Source organism: Pangasianodon hypophthalmus, chromosome 1 (assembly GCF_027358585.1).
Source record: "Pangasianodon hypophthalmus isolate fPanHyp1 chromosome 1, fPanHyp1.pri, whole genome shotgun sequence".
In the NCBI taxonomy this organism is placed as follows: domain Eukaryota; kingdom Metazoa; phylum Chordata; class Actinopteri; order Siluriformes; family Pangasiidae; genus Pangasianodon; species Pangasianodon hypophthalmus.
Window position 1 is genome coordinate 34,483,722 of NC_069710.1, and position 12,675 is coordinate 34,496,396.

At 36.1% G+C, this 12,675-nt stretch overlaps 1 protein-coding gene across 2 annotated transcripts; it reads right to left on the minus strand.

The window, feature by feature from the left end:
- Positions 1-506: 506 nt before the first annotated feature.
- Positions 507-5,452, minus strand: LOC113523747 (pentraxin fusion protein). 2 transcript variants are annotated; one of them, XM_026909783.3, is made up of 3 exons: positions 5,362-5,452; positions 5,099-5,160; positions 507-1,937 (listed from the first exon to the last, which is right to left on the minus strand). In XM_026909783.3, exons 2-3 carry the CDS (start codon positions 5,154-5,156, stop codon positions 1,327-1,329), a joined length of 669 nt encoding a protein of 222 aa, XP_026765584.2. In that variant the 5' UTR covers positions 5,157-5,160; positions 5,362-5,452; the 3' UTR covers positions 507-1,326. The 2 variants fall into 2 exon arrangements, with proteins under 2 accessions (XP_026765584.2, XP_026765585.2); XM_026909784.3 differs by having other exon boundaries at positions 5,346-5,437.
- Between the last annotated feature and the right edge of the window lie 7,223 nt (positions 5,453-12,675).

Sequence of the window (12,675 nt, forward strand, 5' to 3'; positions counted from 1 at the left end):
ATACCAATTATTACGACCTTTTTCGGTCTTTTGCTCTCCTCTCTCGCGAAAGGAAGAGGTATGTCCATCATGCTCCAGTTCAGAAACTTAGCATTGTCTCATAGCAATTCACTCCATGTATATTACTTTTATATTTTGCTTATTTCACTCTTTTTGTGTTGGTTTATTGATGTAATTGGTACATGTTGTCAGTTTTGTTGTAATTATTACACATTTTATATGGGGTACAGACTGCCGCTAGCAAAGGAGATTAAACCAAGTGTATTTTGAGTCAATTAGCAGATTAGAGTTTGAACCATAAACAAGTATTTCATAGTTTGTTGATATATTTTGTTACATTTCATACATTTTGTTGATTCAAAAATGTATGCATTTGGAATTATAGATTTGTCCAAAAATATATTCTTTATACAGACCCAGCTCGTCATAGCCCAGTCTCCTTCTTCCTGCACTTTATTTGTAATATTTGTATAATGTGTATTTTAATAATCCACAGAGACACCAGATTAACGTGACCATCTGTTTTTACTCAACTCTTATTCTGCTGTCCCACAGGTTATATACACAACACATCTCTAGCTGGAGAGCGCCATCAACAGGTAAGGAGTAATAACACAATTACTATACATTACATATTTTCACAAAACACAGAGTACTGAGCCAAAAGTTACACTAACACACCTGATTATATAATGTTAATTAACAGCCCTTCCTGATTTGGGTTTGTTATAGCAGGGACAACAATAAATGTGCAGCCAACTGTGTTTTCAATTCTGTCATTAAAATATCACAGCGTCAAATGCACCGCTCAAGTCCAACTGAACCAAAACAGAAACGTCTCCACAATCTGAAGTGAGCAGTTGGCCACTGAGCACTTCATCCAGCGCTGATTCTGTACTACAATGCCTCCAGACTAAAACACATGTTTGTTATTAACACTAAGAAAAGAACAGAGCTGTTAGGTGACAAATTTTTCAAAAATATTGTATCAGAGGAGTCAAGATGCTTTTGAGAAAATTATATATACATTTAATATAATTACATTATATAATTACAAATAAATCAGTCCAAAATCCATTACTTAACACACTTACTGAACTTAACACACTTCTCGTCTGTTTTTCTGCAGTGATGAAACTACACAACAACTCAGATCATGTTATAATGTGTTTTCAGACACAGGGGCTCTCCTTTTAGAACAAAAATTGCTATTTCTCTAAAAATCCATTTTTATCACAGACAGGAATAATAATCACATACTCAGTTAGACATGGAAATCAAAGAAATGAAATTCAGAACCAGGTGTCAGACAAAGTGACTTTTTAACTAGGCCTTAGGCCCAGACACCTCAAGCACATTGCCATGGATTTTGTACTCAAGAGAATTCCAGTCGAGCACATTCCCACTCAGACCAATGTTTTGTTTCTCAAAGACCTGCTTAATCTGACGTGCACTCAGCACACTATCCCACATCTCCAAGTCCGTAATTTCACCCACGAAGCTCTGCTTACTGTCAAACTCGCCCACGTATGAGTCAGGATCCTGTCCGAGAACTATAGCTCCATCTGAATCTACCTGATGGCCGCGTCTGTAGATTTTCAGCATGCTGCGGCGTCCATCCACCCAAAATGCAGTGGCCCCAGTGCTCGAGTCCCAGGTGACACACAGGTGAGTGGGGAACGCGCTCAATGGTGGTAGAGTAAACATAGCAGCATCCCCGCTGCTTCTCAGGTAAAGAGAGAGTCTTCCTTTTTCTTGCCACACGTTGAGCTCATCATAGTGTTGAGTGCGATAAGCAAACAGGATGGTCTCTCGCTGGCTGTTGAGTTCAGTGGCGACGTGCATGCAGAGCGTGAAGGCCTGTAAATTCAGAGGTTTCTTCGGTGTGACATGCACATAGGCAGTGTCGGACTCCTCAGGGAACAAAAACACCTTACCTAGTGGAGATAAAAACACAGTACAGTTGTTTCCAAACCTTGTGTGCACTTTTGTTAACTGTTTTTATCCACGTGTTATTGCCATAATGAACACAATAAGACATCAGATACTGTATACATTTATATACATTTAAATCAACAAGCCAGAGGCAAAGGTGGCGAGGAAAAACTCTGAGACGAAGAACAAACTTTGAGAAGAATCAGACTCTTCTGATGTCCTCTTCTGGGTGACACCAGATCTATTATATACACCAGCACAGTTATTTGTAGTTAGGTGTTAGGTGTAGAAAGGTAAAGACTAAGAGTACTCAGTCCTAAGTATGTTGAAAGGATGTTCAATATGAGTAGTTGGGGTCATATTGTGAGTTTAGTTAAGCACAGATTTAATACTGACATTACACACATCAGTATTCAGATTATTATGTACTATTCAGAAGTTACATGAGAGTTACACGTGGGTGGAGATTGTCTAAAACAGAGGTGTGTGATTCTTACCCTGTACTTAAGTGCATTTTAACACCTGGTGGTGAAGGGGAAAAACACTTTGCATGAAATTATTTTTTACACATTTATATACTGCCCTTTCTAAAAGTCTTAGTACACTGCCTAGAACTAGTTCTATGTATGAGTTACCAAAAACAGCAACATTTTCCATAACTCATAGGTAAATATGAAGGAACTAAACAGTATCAAATGAGTAGTTGTTCATTTATGTTGGTCCTGTTAACTACTAAGAACCAATAGTTAACTAAGCAGTAATTACAGAGTCTTACATTTCTCCTGCAGAGCTACTAGCTAACTATGACTCTTTTATAATACCTACTGATTAAGTACTGATCACATCAACATGAATTCATAATAGCTAAACCTTACCTTCCTTCTGATGTACTATCGAACATACCTTAACCTATTCCAAGACCTCAGTGTCGAGAATGTAAATGTTTGTAAAGTTTCAGCGGTTCAGTAAATATGACAAAAACAATTATATGATTTTACACAGAAAAATAAATTATTAGAATTACTGTCACAAGCTCTATACTAGTAAGCAGGTTTATTAGTAATTTCTGTACTAAATTAACTATTATCATTTGGCAAGTTCTCAGAAAACTAGAAAAAAAGAAGCAATGTTGGGCAACTGGACACATGCTGACCAGAAGAGGACCGCGAGCTTGCTGCGGTGCTGCACACATTCGGTTTCCTTTGCATATGTTTAGCAACAATGTTGAAATTAATACAGTCATGTAAAATTTAAGTTAATACAATCATATATAAAAGTTCAAAATTCATCATATAAAATTGAAATTAATAAAGTCCACGCCAAACTAATGAGAGTGAGAGTGTGGCTTTTGAATTCTATTTGCATATGGGTCTGACACACTTAATTTTGACACTGTAATTTTGAGCATTAATGATGGATTGTTTTGTGTTGGCTTTAAGGGATTTTTAGGGTTATTGTGTTATGAAATGTTTTACAACATCAAACATTTTGATAAAGTTTTCCTAGTTCACCCTTTTTGTTTTTCTCTGTCAGTTTTATGGTGTGTGTGTGTGTGTGTGTGTGTGTGGAGAGAGAGAGAGAGAGAGAGAGAGAGAGAGTGTGTTATGTTGGATTCTGATAGTTCAGTGTTGCCTGAAATAATAATGATAATTGACTTGCAAAAAGACTTTTCCAAATGGGACCAAGAAAATACAGTATGTGTAGATAATGGGTACTTTTTACAATGTCTAGATTTATATACTTTATTTAAGATCTCCTGTTTGAAATAAATAAATAAAATGGACTTAAAAGAAAGGAGTAAAAATTTGATTTACTTGCTTAAATTGGGCAACATTTAAGCATGTAAATCAAGGACATACTTTAAAAGAAATCAAATGTAAATCATTGCCAGAATTTTATTACTTCTTTTTTTTCAGTATATTTGAGTTATATTGTCCACACAAACAGGTCTCCTCAGAGGAGCACAAGGTTGGGATGTTTTTTTTTTGTTTGGTTGGTTTTTTTTAGCCAGTCGAGGTCTAAAGAGAAAATAGAGAATAATAATCTACAAACATACAGGGCTGTATTTACAATTAACTTACCATCAGAAGTGATTTTTTTTTAACAAGAATTCTTCAGTAATTGGTAATCAACCACCATGTATTTCACTTTATAATACTTTATAATATTAATAACACATATAGGCATTTTACATTTTAGACACTGAGGTACTGGAATAGGTATATTAGGTAGTAGATCTCCAGAAGGATGGTAAGGATTAGCTACTTGGAATTAATGTCGATGTGATCAGTAATCAGTAGTTATTATAAAAGAGCCATCGTTACCTAGTAGTTCTGCAGGAGAACTGTAAGACTCTGTAATTACTGCGTAGTTAATATTGAACTTACACTAATGAACTAGTAGTTACAACCCCATATATTTCCATTTCTTTACATACTGAATCACTAGTCCGATGATAAAACTCATGGCTTATCCTACCACTGCTATTAACATGAACATTAACACATGTTTTTGATTTATTTACAGAATTCAATCATTAACTCATCATTTCTTCCTGCCTGCTCAGGGTCAGGATGGACTCTGTAAGAGTCTGTAATTAAATTGGTTTAAAAATATAGAACCAACAAACCAAAAATAAAAACTGTGTGAGTGGGATTTAAAAAATTATTTTAGAGTTAAAAAAGAGTTATTTTTATTCTTTTTCCCCCTGAAATGAATCAAGTTACAGAGACTTGATACTTGGATAGTAAGTAGTACTCCTTCCCACTACGCAGGCAAACGAGACGAGCCTGCATGGCCTGATGGTGGTGCTGTAGTGCGTTTTGAATTTGCATAACATGTGAAACCTATTTTTGCAAACTAGCTTTTCTCAGGGGTGCATTGTTACAAAAATACAGTTTAAACCTTTAAAATTAGGATTTGACTTGGTTTTACAAATTTTAACTAGTACTATCTTTTATCCACACCTGGGTTACTATGCAGCTGCTTTGTGATAACGTCTATTTTTAATAGCGCTATTCAAATAAAATTGGACTGAACATAATTATTATTGTTATGCCAACTCTAAGGTCATTTACAAAACATCAACTGCAAATAGTCACAACACCAAAATTAAAACTAGTTTCTTAATTTGGTTATACACAGAAAGCTTAATAAAACTTACGTTCAGTGGCTGTGGCCAGAGGCAGAAGAAGCAATGTTACCAGAATCACCACCTTCATCTTACTGCGTGTTTAATATTTACATAAATTGGAAGATACATGGTTACTTTATTATTAAAAATAATTATAACTTTTTTCACAAAAACTATGATACATCACACATCACTTCAGATATTTTAATACTATACTGTATATACTGTATATATGCAAACGTTCATTAAATAAATCATGAATCGTATGAATACTTACTTTTTTGAATACTTACTTTCTTTTTTAACACCAGCAAAAGAGAAATGCAGCTTGTGGTGAGAACAACATGCAATGTCAAGATCACAGTGGATTTATAATGAAATTTTGGGGTTGGGCTTATCAGGATGTGGGGGTGTATCAGACAATGTCCTGTGTGTGATCTGGTATCACATTTGACCTGTTTTTGCAACTATATTTACAGTCTAAAGGGCCTGACGATTATGCTAAAGTGTATTTGCACAGCAAAACATAACAAGCCAAGAACCAGATCTAAGACTATCTAAAAATGAACTGCATTAAATTTCCATCAAGTGTCTGTTTCAAAATGTGTTTGTGATGGTAGATAAATTGTTGAGATGGATGGAAGGATTTTCCCAACTGGAATCAGAACTCCGGAGTTGATATATGTCTCCTCATTTCATGTTCAGTAGCTGCTTTATCCCGGTCAGGGTGCCAGTGGATCAGGAGTCCCTCATTTACGTTTAAGCCATTTGGCAGACGTCGTTATCCAGAGCGGCATACATTTATCTCATTTATACAACTGAACAGCTGAGGGTTAAGGGCCTTGCTCAAGGGTCAATAAGTGGCAGCTTGGCAGTGCTGGGATTTGAACTCAAAACCTTCTAATCAGTAGTCCAGCATCATCAACTCTTCAAATTGTGTAAATGTTCAGACATAACATGAGGGTATTTCCACCAAGGTTAGGTTTAGAAACTTTGTGTCCAAACCTCTCCATTATTTTAAAGCCCCACACATCTGGTAAAAGGGTTTTTCAGATGTGTCTGCAGATTTTCAAGGCAGATGACTCCAAAGAATGCCTCTTCTATGCACTTCAGGATGTCTTCACTGCCTTCACTGTGCTCACTCATATGTCGCTTGCATATATAGGAAGCACAACAATAAGACTATAAGAGGACAGCTAACAAAGTAGACCCCTGGATAGAGATGGTCATTGTAGACGGTCCCTGTACTGATATGAGCAGTTGAAGCCTAGCCTTCCATTATGATAAACTAAAAGAAGGAGCCCAATATTCTTTTGTATCATCTGTAGGTGCCATCTCTTGTTGATAGGCTTCAACTTGCTTTAAAACCTTTAGCTATCTGATACTCTGTGCTTCTTGACAGACTGATACAGGCAGTTGTAGGTGCTTTAAGGAGTAAGGGCCATTATGTTGCATGCTTCTGTATGCCATCAAATGTGGTGGTATGTTGCTCCAGCAACTCCAGTACCTGTTGGTCGTTCAGTCAAATATTGTATTGTTCCCACTCACCAGAAATAGAAGTAGAATATGCAGTGGTGGTAAAGAGGCACAGTGGCTCACCAGTAGAGATATGAACTACACTAATGGGACCCTGGAGGGCCCGTCTCAGTGACATGCAGACAGCTATGGGAGGTCAGGTAGAGCTACTCTGACAGGCTGAATAGGAATGAGCTGGTGGGGAAAATCTGAGTTCGTAAGTGTTACTTGGTTACAACGTAGAGGGTGAATGTTGAAATAGCAAGCTTTGATTGGACAACTACTGCTCTGAGAGACCAAGTTCCTTTGTAGTGAATGCAGGATGAATTCTGTATTTTATATGAATTGGGAGAAATGTGGAGAAAATAAGAAGGTCATCAATAAAGAGCAATAAAGTATCCACCTACCTACATCATCTATGTAAAGGACGACCTCATGTTAACCACACCATAACACATCACTAATCATAATAATCTGACATGCTGGTGAAGGCAGTTTTTTTGTCAATAAGTCATAATTTCTACTCAAAATTCTCACTAAGTCAGTGTGAATTTTTTTTTTAGCTAAGTCATTATTTAGACTTACTAATTATCTCTTTATTTTCACATAGTAAGGCCAAATGATGAAATAGTAGTAAAAGTATTTTGCACTCTTTGCAGTTCAGGGCTTCAGTAAATAAATGCTTGAAATAGGCAAAAAAAAATTACATTAAACTTGAAATGAGTAAAAAGAAAATCTAGAAATAGGCTTATATTTGTTTACAACCAGTCTAATAAAGGGAAATATTAGTTCAGTTGGCCAATAATCAAGATATATTTAATTGGTAAGATAATTCTTTTTGCAGCGTGATACTGGAAAGATATTGTTTACATTTCTAAAGGCTTTGTTTACACTGGACCTTAAAAAAAAACCTGGATACACAAAACCCTTAACCTTACGGTAATGGGCATAAACAAGTGCTGTGTAATCACAGACTATGGTGTAACAGGGTTAAAAGTGACCTTACAGAGAACACGTACATTTACCTAAAGTTAAAATTTTTCCACTTATTTTTTATTATTATTATTATTATTATTATTATTATTATCAGCAGCAGCAGCAGCAGTGGTTTGTGGCCACAGATGTTGGTGTTGCAGGCTAACAAACAAAATGAAGTGAAGAGATTATGGCACTTGACTTATGCCAAAGCCAAAAGTGTGGTTTAATTCAACACATGAATTATGGATTAACTGTGACAGCTAGAATAATCTTCAGTGTCCAATTACTTTTTGTCTAATGTATGAAATTCATACATTTGCAAGTGTGACTTAAGTGTGGCCACTGTATACAGTATGTGTTTTCCAAATCTCTGAAATATATGCATCTTTATGAAAGAGATTGAAGGTGAACTCACGCTGGTTTATCTCTGCTAAAAACATACATTTTGGAGTTTGGAGTTAATCACACTAAAGAGCAATATCTGATGAGTTCCTGAATTATTTTTAGATGTGATATTAGTGTGGAAATATTGAGTGGTATATAGAAACATTTTTTTTTTTATAGAATTAATGGGACATAACGGCTCAGGAAATAAGCAGAAGGTGTCGTTTGCCTACACAAGATACTCTCACATGCCATTATTATCATTCACAGGGCCATTATTTTAACAATCGTAGAAAAACATTTTCTTTTATTCAATATATTGATAGTGTGTTACTCTGTATAATTGTGACAGTCAAATGTGCAAGATGCTTTGTGAAAAGTAAACACATGCGTAGTTCTTCATAGTGAAGTTAAAAGAGACAGTACACATTGTGTATCTTAAAAAATTGTCATAATAAATAAAAATCTGAGTGGCTTCATACTGTATGATCTAGGTTATATGATTTTGCCTCCAGCTTGCAAGACTCAGCCAGATAGATAGATAGATAGATAGATAGAAATAGGTACATTTATGGCATTCGGCAGACAGTACAAACAGTTTATCTGATTATTTATATGGTTTATTAACTGAAATATTATGATATAAAATATAAAGGTGCAGATTTTATCCCCGTTCATTCCCAGAATCCACTGTAACAGCCATGCTGAGGTTAATTACAAATTTACCCCTGAATAAAAGCCCTGTGTTACAGCCTGCAGTTCCCACTACAGCCACATTACACAATATTGTAGGATTAAATACACCAGGGTTACATTTACAAACTTTCACACAGCAAAGGAGAACATTTATATTTTACATTTTTGTTTATCTAATGTGGTGGTTTATGTGATACTAATACATGTATACATGTGTTTTAAGCATCTTATTATATTTAAAATTATATTTTAATATGCATACTATAACTATAGCTGTTTTGTTTCACATGTAAGTAAAATTGCACATTTTAAAGAAACAAAAACTGTAACTGAAATCTTTGTAATCTTTGCAAACTTTATTTAAAATACATTTATGGCAAATAATTAAAAAAAAACATTTTCAGGAAATTCAAATTATTGGCAAAATCCAACATTCAGTTATGTCAGAGTTTTGGAGAAAGAAGTTTCTTTTCATTCAACCTTATTGTCTTTTATGCAGTCTTCCACTTTGCGTAGCTGTCCTGTTTGTGTATAACCTTTTCATTGTGTGTCATTAGTGTCGAAGTGAAAACCAGCACGATGTTTGTGAATTTCATTCCCAAGGGGCTGGAGATAAAGAGAGAATAATACAGGGATAAAACAGAACCTTGTTGGAAATCGTATTGAACTTTTTTCAGGCTCTACAGAATCTCGATCGATATTAAAGGTTTCACTCTGACAGGTAAAAGCTAAACCAGGAGTGTCGAACTCAAATTTTGCATGGGCCACATCACCATTTTTGAAAGTGTATCATTTTTTTCCCTTGTTTAACATATTCTATCAAGTAACACCAATAATTTCTAGTCTCTGAAATTAGAAAAGGATGTTTCTATTAAAAAGATGTTAAAATGTATGCACTATTAGGTAACAACATTTATTATACTGATTATAATAAAAGTTTTTTAACAATGCTTTCCTTTGTTTAATCCCTTTGTTTAATAAATAATATTTTTGGATAGCAGCTGCTGTGGTGAGAAACAGGATTAGCCAATTGGATGATGCATTTTCTGTTAGAAAGCTACTATCCAGATAGCTCCACTGTAAGCACAGAGATATGGAGATGAGAGCCGGTGAAGTAGCTGCTGGAGTTTTACTGCAAAACAAAAGTAGATCAGGGTTTATAATATTAATATAAGGTGTATTCTTCCCCTATTATTAATGTTATTTTAATCTTCTTCAGTGAAACTCTCATAAATGTATGTCATGGCAATGTTATTTATATGGAAAGATGGTCTGATGATAGATTGTACCTTAAATGATTAAATAACAAATTAGTGAGGTGACCGTTCCTGAAAGGTGTCACATCCACCTAAAATGTGTCACACTCCCCAGTTCAGTCGTTGATTTTAATCAAGACAGCTGCGATAGAAACTGGAGTGCATGTATATACGACAGTTTACGGTAACTGCCCTTTGGATGGTTACTCTCCAAATCTTCTGTGAATTTTGGATAGTGTGAAAATATTGAGCAATATTGTACTACTGGCTGTTTCAGTATGATTCCAAGTTTACACGGGCCAAATTAAATGAGGCCTTGTGCAGGACACATGTGATCTAAACCATCGAAGACTTGTCTGTCCAACGTGACTGTGTTTATAAGCCTGTCCGGTAAAATATCATGGTGTCAGATGCTGCACTCAAGTCCAACAGAATCAAAAGAGAAACAAATCCACAGTGTGAGGTGAGCAATAGGTCATTGAGCACTTTACCCAGTTCTGACTCTGTACTATGTATGTACTATGAGTGTCCTGCACAGAGCCCTGACCTCAACCGCACTGAACGCCTTTGGGATGAACTGGAACACCAGACCTCCTTGACATCCCAACATCAGTGCCTGACCTCACTAATGCTCTTGTAGCTGAATGAACACAAATCCCCACAGCCACGCTCCAACATCTAGTGGAAAGCTTCCCAGAAGAGTGGAGCTTATTATAACAGCAAACACAGGGAGAGTAAATCTGGAATGGGAAGTTCAACAAGTACATATGAATGTGATGGTAAAGGGTGTACATACCTTTGGCCATACAGTGTTTGTTTATTATGTTTGTTATTACTGTTTAGAAAAGAAAAGAACTGTTGGGTTACAACTTTTCATAAATCCTTAAAGTCCTGACCTGATCAAAATTATAGTTCATTTAAACAGGAGCTTCTAGGTCTTTAATGAGCACTGTCAGAGAGATTTCAGGGTTATATGTGGGGGCACCTTTAGCTTTTACTGATAATAATCCTTTGTTTCAGCAGGACACTATTTGGTTAGGGGCCTCACTGCAGAGATTAGTAGCCCTACTTGTCAACTGTCAGTTTACAGTCACGTAACAACCTGGGGTTTGCTAATAAGAATGCTAATTCATCTGTACAAACAATAGTACGCAAGTATGAACACCATGGGACCAAGCAGTCATTATACCGCTCAGGAAGGAGACGCATTCTGTATCCTAGAGATGAACGTAGGTTGGTGCGAAAAAAGTGCAAATCAATCACAGAACAACAGCAAAGTTCCTTGTAAAGATGCTGGAGGAAACAGCTAGACAAGTATCTATATCCACAGTAAAAAGAGTCCTATATCAACATAACCTGAAGGGCTGCTCAGCAAGGAAGAACCCACTGCTCTAAAACAGTCATAAAAAAGCCAGACTACAGTGTGCACGTGCACAAAAGATCTTACTTTTTGGAGAAATGTCCTCTGGTCTGATGAAACAAAAAATGAACTGTTTGGCCATAATGACCATCGTTATGTTTGGAGGGAAAAGGGTGAGGCCAAAAACACCATCTTAACCGTGAAGCATGGGGGTGGCAGCATCATGTTGTGGAGTGCTTTGCTGCAGGAGAGACTGGTGCACTTCAGAAATAGATGGCATCATGAGGAAGGAAAAGCAACATCTCAAGACATCAGCCAGGAAGTTAAAGCTCAGTCGCAAATTAGTAGGAAGTCTAAACTTTTGGCACAATTAGGTTTATTATCTATTTTTTTAAGTTCATCAAATTTAATGCACCTGCACAGAAAATGCTATTTTTTTAAAATAGTTTGTTGCAGAGTTGCTTTTACTTCTTTTGACTTTAAAAATCAACAAAATATGTTATTTCCAAACTTTTACCTGTAAATCCCATCTGAATTGACATGTTGGTAAAGACTGCGTTATATCCTGTGGGAAAAGAGGGTATTTAAAAGGGCTGTCAGAGAAGTGATGCTTTCTAAGTTTAGGCTTACTCTACATACCTGTTATGGTCATGTGACCTACTAATGATTAAGCACCACTTGTATGGCCATGCCCCCTACAACAAGCACATGTAGCTAAAAAGGTTCAGATCAGAGTGTATTAAAAGGGGTTGTGTGTAGTACACATGGAATTTTTAATGTGATTAGCATGTGAACATGATGAAGACACCTATCTTTGTGAATTATACAGGGATCACTTATGTGAATCAATCAGAATTATTACAGACAACCTCTGGCTACATTATTTAACAGACACTCAGTTCTGTGCAAAAGTTTTAGGCAGCCTAATTTACCTATTAGAATAGGCCACAGAAGTTACAATGTGCATTCAGTTCAATTAAATTTTATTCATATAGTGCTTTTAACAATGGACATTACCACAAAGAGCTTTACAGAAGTCCAGATATAGATTTATCCCTAATGAGCAAGCCAGAGGCGAGAGTGATGAGGAAAAACCCTGAGACCATATGAGGAAGAAACCCTGAGAGGAATCAGACTCAAAAGGGAACCCATCCTCATCCTGGGTGACGCCAGATAGTGCGATTATAAACCATTCCCTTCTATAACTGTATACTACAGAGCCAAGCAGTGCTATGTATAAGCATCAAGATCATTTTTAATTTCATTAGAGCTTTTACTTTAAGTCTGTAATATCCCCGTGAAGTTATCCACTGTATGAGAAAGAATGAGAAAGAACTGAATACCCAAGCTGTATGGGTAATGCTTAGAATTCTCCTGAGACAGTATGTTGCATTCGAGTAAAGCTGCTGTGAGGCAAA